This window comes from Chanos chanos, chromosome 2, assembly GCF_902362185.1.
Source record: "Chanos chanos chromosome 2, fChaCha1.1, whole genome shotgun sequence".
Lineage (NCBI taxonomy): Eukaryota > Metazoa > Chordata > Actinopteri > Gonorynchiformes > Chanidae > Chanos > Chanos chanos.
Window position 1 is genome coordinate 17,558,772 of NC_044496.1, and position 12,753 is coordinate 17,571,524.

Here is a 12,753-nt window from a genome sequence, read left to right on the forward strand (position 1 = left end):
ATTCACTGTGACCAAGCCCTGCATGTATATATATATATATATATGTGTGTGTGTATGTGTGTGTGTGTGTGTATGTATGCATGTATATATTCATATCCAGAAGTTTGAGACATACTGAAATGACTCCCTAAGGATTTAATGCAGGTGGGAAATTTTAGTCCATAAAATGGTCCATAGGCTGGTTTTGGAAAATGTGATGTGTTCATGTGCCTATTTGTGGTCATACTATAATTAGCCATAGTGGATCACGCATGCCACTGGCTGATTGGAAGCTTTGTGCTAGTGTGCGAGACCCACAGAGAACAGAGTGGAAATACAGAAGTAACAGTTCTCTGTGAGTGTGTAGCGGTGTGCTTTTTTTCCCTTTTTTTCCCTCTCTTTTTTTCTTTTACTGCTGTGGATGATTTGAGAATGACCGAGGCAACTGGGAATTACTTGTGACTTAAAGAGCATCCCGACAACCTGAAGAGAGAAAATCTTTCAGTTTGATTTTGTTCTCCACATGAGGAGTCAGTGAGAAGAGGTCTGATCCCTTTTATAAGACATTACTGATTTTGTTTTGATCGAGTAGTATTTCCCTTTGTTGCCATCTCCTCCTTCCGCTGTGCTGAACCTTATCATCTGTGGCCACAGTCACACTGTAAGCTAAGTAATGCAGAAAAGTTAACTTGGAGCTGCGCAGAGATTTTAAACAGAGATTTGCACGTCAGACATTCAGTATTTCTTTTCTGAAAAGGTTTTAATCTGTTAATCTGGTAGAGATGGCTTCCAGGAAGGTCATGTTTCGTTCACTCTCGGGAGATGGAAGATCTGGATATCACAATAGGGATAACCACACAGCTCAGAATGGTAGGACGAGCATCTGCAGCTACCTTAACAGTGTCAGGCCTGAGAGAAGGTAGGAACTCACACCCATCTGCAATTATATGGCATAGAAAACAGAAACATGTAAACCACCACAAAACAGTAGCACTAACACATCCATAGCAATCTAGCAATGGCCACATGCACGGAGAGAAGCAACCAAAATCACATAAAACTGTACTGTCACATGTGGATTTTAACATTGTAGTTCAGTTGCTACAATGTTGGACACACTCTCTGAGCATCAGGTGTATTCAAAAACTGTTCTGTGATCCTTATGAGCAGTTATGCGTAGTTATGATACTTGTTACTAAGACATCATCTGAATACACACAGAAAAATGAGCTTGGTTTCTATTCAGAGAATGAGATCAGATTAGCTCTAAACAATGGACCCAAAGACAAGTCACCCCCACATGTAAAGAGCATTATATGAATGTTTTCAGCCACACTCCATTAAAACTATAATCATACTTTACTAGACAAACAGATCATTCACAAAAAAAGCACATTACCTGTGTCATATTTACTTGAAATAACAAATTATTCCTGCATTTCTGTATATGTCTAATAGGACAGTATTTGAAAGATTTTGTGTTCAATATGAGATGTGTATCTCTTTGTTTTGTTTGAGGTTGAAGGTTTTAACATTCTGTCTGGTTCTGTCTGGCTCATAAGACCTCAGTGTGAAGGGCAGACCTTTATAAATAAACTGTACCATACTGCCGTAAACTGTAAGAGAGCACAAACAACTGCTGCTAAATATATGCACTAATACACAAAGATGTGAAGTAATGCCTATATATGTGAATGCAAATGATGTGTGTGTGTGTGTGTGCGTGTGCGTGTATGTGTGTGTGTGTGTGTGTGTGTGTGTGTGTGCGTGTACTTATTTGCATACACATGTAAATATATGTGTACCCAAATGATGGTGTTGCTATAATAAATAAATAATGAATAAACAACTTCTTATATCAGCTCAGAAAAGTAAATGATCAACTGATTCTGTGGGTGGAATGATCATTAAAATACTCCAAATTTCCTCCTCACACTCAATGAACTTCAGTCAATATAAAATGTGTTTGCTATGTGTAAATGCTGCATGCTACCTGTCCACTTCATCCCTGACATCCAGTGCCTCAGCTGAATTATGCAAGCATGTACTGTACCTAACATACATACAATCAGCCTGAATGATCTTCACGTTGGTGTGTAGATTTAACAGAATCTCAGAGAGATTCATATGGACTGAGATAACTAATGAGCTCTTGCTGACACTGCACTCAAAAGTTATGAATCCATGTGGAATACTTAGGATTCATTTATGTAGAGGCTTATGCAGATGAAAGCAGTTCAGAGAGGCTGTCGAGGATACTGAATGTTTTTCCTGGTTCATTTGAATGAGAGGAAGTATGTGCCTGATGCATTGCTTCTGTTTGCTTTGTCTCTGCTCAGCTACACTCGACAAAGATACTCTCAATATACCCCGTCCAGGTAAAAACACATGCGTGCACACACACACACACGCACACACACATACACACACACACACAATGCAACCATATGATATTATAACAATTAATTCCTCAAGCTGGCCTCTGCTCCATTCTCTAAATATATGTTATCATTAACACAGCATGGCTAGTTCAAAACTTTCTTCATTTAAAAAAGGTTGATAGGAAAATAATAAACTAAGCTCTGGCCACTTCACAAGGCATACGTACCTTAGAGGTACATAATATAAGTGTACAATTACAAACTCTGACCCATCTGTTGCCATGCACAATTTGTCATCCACCCTCTACTCCATTCATCAATGGTGAGTTTCTGACTGTTGATTGGATATTATTTGAGGGGCCAGGGCATTCTCAACACAGCAGCGGGCACTGATATGGTACTGACATGGCGGTGGGTGTCACACTGGCATGACTCAGGCACAGCAGCAGTGCTGGGGTTTTTTACATGTCAGCATCAGAACTGGTTTGGGAGTGATCTGCCATCCAAAAATATCCAGCCAACACCAGTCCTGTGGTCAGAAGCTGACCATTGATGAAGGTCTAGAGGATGACAAACACTGTACACGGTGTATCTACACAGTGGATGTTTGTAATGAAGAGGCTGGAGAGTGTAGTGATGCTGACAACGATGATGTTTTGAATCTAAAAGATAGCTGTCGTGACATATGTCATAATCACTTCTTTGTCATATTATCTGAACTTTCAAAATATGATTTATAGTATTTGGGGTCAAGCTTGTGCTGTAACATGAAAAGAAAAGGTAAATGTATGAATGTTAAAATGATGATGACGTGAGCGTGAACTAATTCGCTTTATTATAAGACTACCCTACCCAACAAAACAAAACACAACAAAAAAATGAACTTGCTACTATTTGTAACACAGATATAGTGTACAGCACAAGCATATTGTTTTCTGATCCATTTCTGTTGCGTATGTGTTTTAGGAGTACCCTATGCAGCGTTATGGCCCAGTTAACAGAGGAGACACAACCTTCTTTCGAAACCACTTTAAGGTCAAAGGCTGTATCTGAGACCTCCAATGTCAAATTCAGTTGCGTTGTCTCAGGTATGCTACCCCGCACTTTGTGTGTGTGTGTGTATGCACGTGCAGAGATGCGTTTACATGTCTGTGTATGTGTGATGGATCAGACCACTTGTTTTGTTTTTCATATAGGTTACCCTGCTCCTGAAGTGACATGGTACAAAGATGATATGCAGCTGGACAGATACTGTGGTCTTCCTAAATATGAGATATCCTGTGAAGGCAAAAACCATACACTCCATATATACAAGTATGTTCTTACTATTCTGTTGATTGACCTCATCCAAAACAATCTTAATGAAGAAACTGACAGAGTAAACAAGGCCTGACATTTAATATTTCAAATAACTGCTTGATCTCTGACGGTCAGGATCAGCCCATGTCTTTTATTAGTTAACAAAGGAGGCCACTGTGAACAGTCTGTGATTTTCATTGACATAATAGTATGTTTCATATTATGATCCCTCCGTAGCTGCACATTGGACGATGCTGCGATCTACCAGGCCTCTGCACAGAACAGCCGGGGTATTGTGTCATGCTCAGGGGTGCTGGAGGTTGGCATCATGAGTGAGTTTAAGATCCATCAGAACTACTTCGCTAAGCTCAAACAGCGGGCAGAGAGTAAGCGTAGGGAGCAGGAGGAACCACGGATCCAGAATAGCCGGCCAGAACCACCGAGCTCAGTTGGGCCTGAGCGAGCCCAGAGGAAACGCAGGTCACCCATGCAGGCTGTTATGAGCCTGAGTGATACCAACTCTATAGGAGAGATGGAGGAACAGGAGGCTCTGAACAAAACACCAGCGATGGAGGACAGATTGAGTGGCTTGACCTCAGAAAGGACAGAACCTTTGGAAGTTTCTGATAAAGTAGTCACAGATGAAAACAAAGTCTCTGCTGAAAACAGCATTCCCGGTAGAGACGAAAGCAACACAGGCCTAACGTATATTCATGACACAGTCAACATGACTACCAGCAGATGCACAGCCAAACAGCCTAACACCAAGAAGAAGATAAAGATTTCTGAGGATAAGCACAGCACAGAGAAACAGACAGTGAGAGGAAAAGAGACTGATATGGAGAAGTTAGGCCATGCAGCTCAAAATGTTGGGGTTTTAGTGCCAAAGGAAAAAGCAGCAGTACAATCACAAAGTGATAAGCCAAACGCCCAGGCTACTTTCAGCCCAAAAACACAACGCGTCAAAAAGACTTCCATAGCAACCCAGACTGAAAGTATTTCAGAAACAAAGACGCAAGCATGTGCAGAACCAAAAATCAAAGAAAAGACAGAGGAAAATGATCCTTCATCAGCCCAGTCCCATACCCTGCCTCATCTCTCTAAGGCTCCTCAACAGGTCTCCAGCCAAATCCCAGAATGTCTTAGCCAGACCTCTGCAGATACACACATGGATGTGGAGGAAAGTTCAGCTGTACAGTGTGAGACTGCACCTTCAGCTTTAATTCCGATGGCTACAGAGGACATGGCTGGAAAGGTGGATCAAAGACTTCGTACCACCTCTGGAACAGTTTCACCAGGACCAGGGGGTCTGGTTCCAGTCAAAACAGAAACCACAATGACCTCACATCAGTCCTGGAATGGTGGGGAGAGGGATCAGTTGTCTACTCAGAGTACCAGTGCAAGGAACACATCTGTTCCATCTACTGGGAGCGAAGTGAGTGTTTCTGCTGCTGGTTGTGTTTCCGCTGGTTGTGAGCTCATTCGAGTTTAACATTTGACGTTTCCAACACCACCCAGATCAGTAACACCCTCAGCTCACAGTCTATTAATAGAACTACAGGCCTGTCAGTGAGGGCGTCATGAGACCAAGATTAAATAACACACATACTTATAGCTGCAGACAATGAGACCATTCCCACAGCCCCCAGTCTCACAATCATTAATGTGTATTCGCTGTTTGAAAGTGCACATCACCGTGTGGCCTGAGAGGTAGGGATGTGGGAGAGGTGAGGTGTGAGTGTAGACAAAGCACAGTGGAATGTCAGTTTGGCAACAGCAGTGCAGCCTTCTGAGTATCTCACATTCCTGTCTGCTCTCATAAAACCTTAAAATACTCCTTTGAAATGGCCTGGGTTTAGTTTTTCTCGGGGGGATACATGGTGTTCATGGAACGACCATGCTGGTGGGCCAGGGAGTAGAGTCATACAAACTTACCTAACAAAAATCTATGCCTCATAACTTGATGACAGATATTACTGTGTATGGGTGCCCTTTCCATTATGTGTCTGTGCTCTGCATATAGTAATTAAATTACGACGGTGATAATATGCTAATTTGAACATCCATTTATATCCTACTAAACTCTCCCTCACACACATAGCTTCTTAAAAGGGCTAAGAGAGAGATGATCTGGGTTTAAAGTCAAATTGTCACATAAGCCCTAGTCACACAGAACTATTGATTTAAGATTAAACAAAGAGGTGCTATGGAGGGTTTTACCATCCCAGTAGATTTACATTGGTATGAACCTGGCTTCAACATTTCACACCCTTCCTGTGATTATACTATGAAAACCAATTTTATAGGGTGATAGCTGCACGTGTAATATAATAATTTTGCCAAACAACAAGCAAATGATGTCTCCTTTTGTTTTAGCCACAGGCATTTTTAAAAAGGTGTAAAAAATCAGTATCTTCACAATGATATAGAACTATGATAAGATCGATTTTAAATGGGATCATTTGTACACATCTGACATTTGTATTCCTCACAAATAGGAATAGTCTTACAAACAGACAGTCATACTATCCTTTGACATTGTGGACATCTCATCTCATTACATGATAGACAGTAACATCATTTTCATTTGTTTCCAGAATCAAAAGGAGTCCAATTTGGCTGAACAAACCCCCTCTTCAATTGAGGTCATAGCAGACACCATGGAAACATATTATTTACACCATCATTGCAACCCTGCATCCCAGGAACAAAGAGAGAGTGCAGACGCCCATTCCAGGGGATCAGTTGAGGGCCATACAGACCCTGCAACTGGTAGCTATCCATCAGGCCCCAAAAGCCCTGGGCAGGGTGAGAAAACCTCCCTGGGTTGTGTTTCACATGCAATCCAACAAGGCCAAGTTACGTCAGCCGTGAGCACCACACCAGAGGGGGGAGTACAAGCTCGTGTGATAACAGAAGATCACAGGCCTGAGGACTTACCAAATACAGGAGATTTTTTAAATGTTGAAGAGAAGCAGGCCAAAACACAGGCCAAAACACAGGCGGAAGACACAATGCAGAATGAGATAGATATGAATGTACAAGAAAATAACGAAACAGCAACAAACAATTCAGATGTTCCAGACAATATCATATCGAATATGAACCAATCTCATCAAATAATTGTTACAGAATTTGCACAGTTTAAGAACCTTCTAGGTGTATCAAACACAAACAAACTGCTCGAACAAACTGCAGAGGAAAAATTTCTTCCTCAGCACCCAAAGCCAGCAACTGTATCCACAAAGGAAGAAAGCATGGGGGCCATTCTAACAGTTCCCAGTTTATCAGTAGACAAGAATAAACTAGAGACAGCTGAGATGAGCTCACCTCAGGACACAGAGTGGAAGTGTCCAGAGAGACAAGGGACAGGGGGGGATCATGACCAGCAGAGCAGTGACACGTGTGTTTTCCCAGTCTCAGATCAAACTGCTGCCGCGGTAGTGGAAGATGGTCATTCTGATCCAGAACCAAATGGTTCAGGATCACCTATGATTCTATCCCCAGAGTCTGGAACATTAACCACAGAACCTAATGTCCCAGCCATCTTTATCATCAGCACAGACATTCTTCCTAGTGAGGATGAACACACTAAAAATGCAGTGAATAAAAGTCGCTTGTGTAAAAGTGATAGTCCTGAACCTGATCCTGTGTTAGCTCCTTTTGTCTCCGAGCCGCTGGACAATGGAAGTGATCAGATAGGTGATGATTTTGAGGCTGTAGACACTAGACTAACAAACATGACCCCCACTGCCCCTGAGGTCTCACCTGCTAGCCTAGGTGTGCTCCCCCCTTGCTCAAACCTTTCTATTGTCAGCACATCTGACTTTCAACTACCCAGTAAAGATACTGACAGACAAACGGAACCATTATCTTCTCTACCACATGGAATCAAGAGTCAATCTGATAATTCCATAATTCCACCTTGTGCCGACTTGTTTAGGGAGAACAGTTCACCCACACCCAATACTGACGATGCTGTAAAACCTATGAGGTCAGACTTGACTGAAAACACAAATCACGCATTATCAGAGCCTTCCCAGTCATTGGATTTGATGTTTAAGCCCAACACTTCTTCACAGATAGCAAACCATCCAGCTAATGATTTTAACCTTAATGAGTCTAAAGAAGTCACAAACTCTTTCGTAAATCAACTGAAGAGAGCTGCTTTGGACCTTGAGAGAGAGAGCCTAGAAAGTTCCAAAGGAACATTGTTGAATTCTGAACTCTGTGCACATAATTCTGAAGACAAAGTTAAAACAGAGGGGACTGGTACTCGAGGGACACCTTTGAGTGTTGAGAATGGTAAAACACAGACTGACAGTCCAAAGACAAGAGTTTCATCATCCTACTCATCACCAAAGGCCGACACAACGCTTAAGACATCTGCTACCCCTAAAGAAATTGCCTCTGGGGCACGGCGAAAGACCATCTCCTCTCTAGCAATAGAGAAAGAAAAAGGAGGTGAAACAGTGGTGAGCACCTCAGCACAAAGACAGGGAAGAGGAGAAAAGGTGAAAGAAGAGGAGTCTCCAGGGAACCACCCTTGCCGAAGCCAAGAGATTCCACATGCATTGCCACAACAACAACTCAACACCCCCTCACCTCTAACGCTTTCAGAAAGACGCTCCCCAAAAACCAGACGAAGGATGCTCACACCTGAGCCCCCCAAACCCAGTGAGGAGTCAGCACAAGGATTAGTTCAAGGGTCAGATCAGGTCATGGACAAGATGACAGCCAAAACAGCAGAAACAGACAAACAAAATCCCTTTAAAGGTAAACATGCTCTGACGCTCAGGGCCTGGTTTAATAAAGGTTTTCTTATGTTTTAGTCCATACAAAGCTGTGAACACACTCAGTCAAATTTTCAAAATAGTATTTTGCAGTTTCAAAATGGAATGGAAGATGCATAGCAAGTTGAAGAAATTACTTTTTATAGAGACAATTGTTTGCCAAAATTCTTTATAGGTGTGGTATCGAAAGAACAAATACAAACATATTTGCTTAAGATTTCTTCTGTCAAAGACAATACTCAGATATAAACAAATATCCACAACTACAAGTTATTATGTCTCAAAAGCCCATAATCTGTTATGAGTCTTGACTATGTCTTTATCAATAAGAGTGTGTTTGTTACTCTTTAACTGTACATATAAACAGGCTTTCAGGGCCAGACACAAATAATATTGGCACTGCTTTATCATGGGTGCCAAGGAAAGAATCCCCATGTGTGTCCTGCTATCCAAATTAATATAGTGCTGCTCTGGTTGCACCGTACTGAACTCTAGCCACAACCACAAATGTGCTGCAGACGGAGCTGAACCAGTATCTTAAACACACTGTATTTGGAAATGGCTTGGAGTCAGGGAGGGTGTAAGACCCCTGTGATGTGTGTTTGTGTATATATCTACATCTATATCTAGATCTTGATCTAGATCTCGATGTCATTATGGGGCTCTGGTAAACATGGTAAGCGTGTTAAACAGACATGGTAAGCATGGTAAACAAAATGCTGTCTTAATGAATACATCCAGTATGCTCAAAGATTTGCAGCTCTTTCTATCTGACTTTGCTCTTGCAGCACCACAGGTGATCCGTAAGATCCGCGCAGAGGCCCTGTCTGACACACTGGGCCACCTGAAACTCTGGTGTCAGTTTTTCAATGTGCTCGGTGACTCCACACTCAAATGGTACAGAGATGAGGTGCAGATTGCTGAAATAAAGAGAAGGTAACATCATTTTTTAAAACCCCAAATACATTATGCAATTAAGTTACTGTACTACACTGAACCAGCCTTGTTCACTAAAAACATTCCTTAAGCATATTTATGGACGTAAACCTAAGAATGGGCTTTGGTGAAATAATGTTTAGTAACAATTAAGCACCATCATACCTAAATCATGACAGTTACCACAAATCAAGAAGTGTTTATAGCACAACAACAACAACAGCAGCAGCAATAAATACATAAATAAATAAACTATTAGTCATTGTAGCTCTTATTGTCATAATGGCCATTTTCATATGACATCTAGTTCCTGTAAGAGTTTAGAGACCTCTAGTGGCATTGTCTGTCTAACACAATATTTAATGCCTAAGATCTTGAATCTTGTGCTGTGAAATTATTAATTTGTTGTATTAAGAGATACTGTGCTCAGTGTGTCTAGCTGTGCATTACAGTGGCCAACACAGCACTTCATTTATTTCAAGGTCAGTTTTGCATCTACTGCCTGGAGTTACTGGTAAATTTAATAGAGTATGAAACATGGTATGATACACCATCATGGTATGATAGTGTTTTAGTTTTTTTTCAGCTGCGTTGTCCTTTTTGTTGTTGTGGCTTTAAATGTGTAAACTAAGTTCCCCTGTGTCTATGCCATTTAACTGTTGGTTAATGCACAAGATAGGATTAGGAATTTGTGTGATGAACGTGTTATTATAGTATTTGAGAGCAACACTGCTGTTGAACTGTTGTGAGCTTTGAAATTCTGGGATTCTATGACGCATCTGTCAGCACTTCTGTTGCAATGTTCCTGCAAATGATTTGTCTTGTACTGTTTGAACTGTGCATCAGACGGGTGTGGTGTATCCGTTAGATGTGGTTCACGTTACTTTCCACACTTATGTTGTAATCTATATTGTATTGTTTGTTTACTGACTCATTTTCTGCTCCAGTGCAGGAGATGAAAGTCATGTGAATCTGGCCCTTGTGCAAACATCTACTCGAGACTCTGGTGTTTACAGCTGCACTATCACCAATGAGTATGGTACAGTCACCACAGACTACCTGCTCAGCCCAGACAGTAGGTCATTCCATCAAATACCTCAAAGAGATTTCCAAAATGTCACATATATATAATAGATATCTCTGTACATTTTCCTTTCTCTCTTTTTTCTCTCTTTCACCTTCCTTCTCACTCCCTCACTTTCCCTATTGCCAGTTCTCTCCAATACGTTTCCACGGGAGGATCCACAAGAAGGTAAAAGAGCCATGACTGTATAGGTTTGAAAACACTCCAGGAGTACCCTTGAACAGGTATTCCATTACCCTGACATCTCACCAATGGTAATTTCTCTCTCTCACTTTCTCTCTCTCTCTCTCTCTCTCCCTCCCTCCTCTCCAGTCGGGGAAGAGATTGAAATGACTCCATTGCTCTTTAGTAAAGGTCTGGCTGATGCAGGCAGCTGGGGTAATAAGTTCTTTGGCCGTGTAATGACTGAGGAGGCCCAGGTGGGAGTGGGCTGCGAGCATAAAACCACACGAGTTAAGGTGATATACGGGCTTGACCCTGTATTTGAGTCAGGAAAATCATGCTTTGTAAAGGTGCGGAACCCCATTGCATACGGGAGTGAAGATACTTGTAGTCTGGCTCAGAAGAACTTAGACATGACTAAACAAGTGAGTGTACTTCTCCCCCTCTTCCACAACATTATTAGTCATTTCATTTAGATATATACTATACACACTTCTCACTGTAGTGGATATATATAGTTCTTCAAATAAAACAGTAGGTAGTCTTTGTTGTAAAAGTATAGCAGTACTATTGTTTTATGTTATAATACACTTGTTAATAATGCGGTGGTCATTTATTTCCTGCAGGACTGTAAGATTCAGAATATGGCAAGGGAATACTGTAAAATCTTTGCTGCAGAGGCAAGGGAGTTTGAGAACTTTGGTCCCACACTAGAGTAAGTACAGCTCCTAATAAATGTGACAGGATGTGCATCAGAGCACACACGGCATCCAGTGTATCCAGCACAGTACACAAAGTCACTGCATTCATACAGATTCATGTGGTGCAGATCTGTTATTGAATGATTGTGTGTGTGTGTGTGGGTGCGCGCGCGCATGTGTGTGTGTGTGTGTTCCATATGTTTTCATGTGTATCAGGGTGATGCCTCTTCACTTAATGTATCGACCAGCAAGCAGTGTGCCCTATGCCACAATAGAGGCTGAGCTGAAGGGTGTTTACTTACGTTACTGTGGGCTGGATCGTGCTGGGGAGCTGATCATACGAGACAGGTCACAAATTGAGCTGAAGTGCTCTGCTCTTCAGCACTGGATCCATCAGTGGACCAATGGCAACCTACTATTCACCAGACTGGAAGGTAACCATCACCAGCCATAGCTTGGACAAGGACAAATTTACAGTTGCACTGTGGCTTATATTCATACTTAGACTGTGAAGAAAGGGCCATTTAAATGGTACAGTAACACAGTCTTTATTTACATTTTATGCTTGTGTTTTGCTCCCTGTCGACTTACTGTAAGTGCTCAATTTTTTTATGTTAAATTGGAATGATTCCATAAATTGATACTGTTTTGATTTAGTATGTTACTTCACATTGCAGGTGTTGATACCAAATTGACAAACATTGGGATTTCATTCAGATCAAAAGGGTTGGTATTTTTAGTGTTTACCTTTATTTTGCAAAGACTGTATGAGAAATGTGGTCTAATAGACATGATAGTCGTATTTTTTAGTCAGCATGGTGATATATTAAACATCTTTATTAGACACACTGTCTAAATTGTAACATAACCAAATCATACTGTAGTTCTGATGGATTCAGCTGTAGTCATTTCTTTTCCTGTTGCAGGTATCAGGGTCTTCCAGTCGAAGGCAACCCTAAGGTGTTTGAACTCTTTCAGGCTCTTCATCAGTGTAATTATTACTGCGGCCTATTGAGCCTTAGACCTCTGAAAACTCCTGACACACTCCTGACCCCTGCCCGACCCAAAGGCTCCAGAAGCCCCCTGCTGCATCGACGCATCACCCCTGGCTCCTCCAGCCCCCAAACCCAGCGCAGGCCCACCACATCAAACCGAAATGCCTCCACTAAAGACAAAACCGTGGAAGTGTCCAAATCTGGGAGGAGGTGAAATCTGAGGCCATTTTGGTCACCTGTCCTTTCCAGTCAAGCAAGGATGAAAGAAACAGAGATACCAGATTTGATCAAGATTCAAGATCAGATTGCGTAAGAGCGCTAAAGATTCATACTGCATGAAAGGAAGTCGATGCAATTCTTTTTGCTTTTAGGTCTGAGATAAAAGACTTGAGGATGTTCGACTTGACAGACATAGAACTGTGT

At 41.6% G+C, this 12,753-nt stretch overlaps 1 protein-coding gene across 1 annotated transcript; it reads left to right on the forward strand.

The window, feature by feature from the left end:
* The first annotated feature begins 761 nt into the window (after positions 1–761).
* Positions 762–12,544, forward strand: alpk3b (alpha-kinase 3b). Its single transcript, XM_030765130.1, has 14 exons — positions 762–898; positions 2,319–2,357; positions 3,327–3,448; positions 3,557–3,674; positions 3,897–5,050; positions 7,317–7,439; positions 7,908–8,435; positions 9,241–9,388; positions 10,336–10,463; positions 10,785–11,059; positions 11,261–11,349; positions 11,552–11,769; positions 12,013–12,061; positions 12,262–12,544. Exons 1-14 carry the CDS (start codon positions 762–764, stop codon positions 12,542–12,544), a joined length of 3,411 nt encoding a protein of 1,136 aa, XP_030620990.1.
* Positions 12,545–12,753: the final 209 nt, after the last annotated feature.

What these genes read in the sequence shown, in the direction of transcription:
- alpk3b (XM_030765130.1), top strand. Translation starts at nt 762, where the DNA reads ATGGCTTCCAGGAAGGTCATGTTTCGTTCACTCTCGGGAGATGGAAGA. An exon ending in TCTCAATATACCCCGTCCAG is followed by an intron (nt 2,358 to 3,326) that starts GTAAAAACACAT and finishes TATGTGTTTTAG; the next exon opens with GAGTACCCTATGCAGCGTTA. An exon ending in ACTATTCACCAGACTGGAAG is followed by an intron (nt 11,770 to 12,012) that starts GTAACCATCACC and finishes TTCACATTGCAG; the next exon opens with GTGTTGATACCAAATTGACA.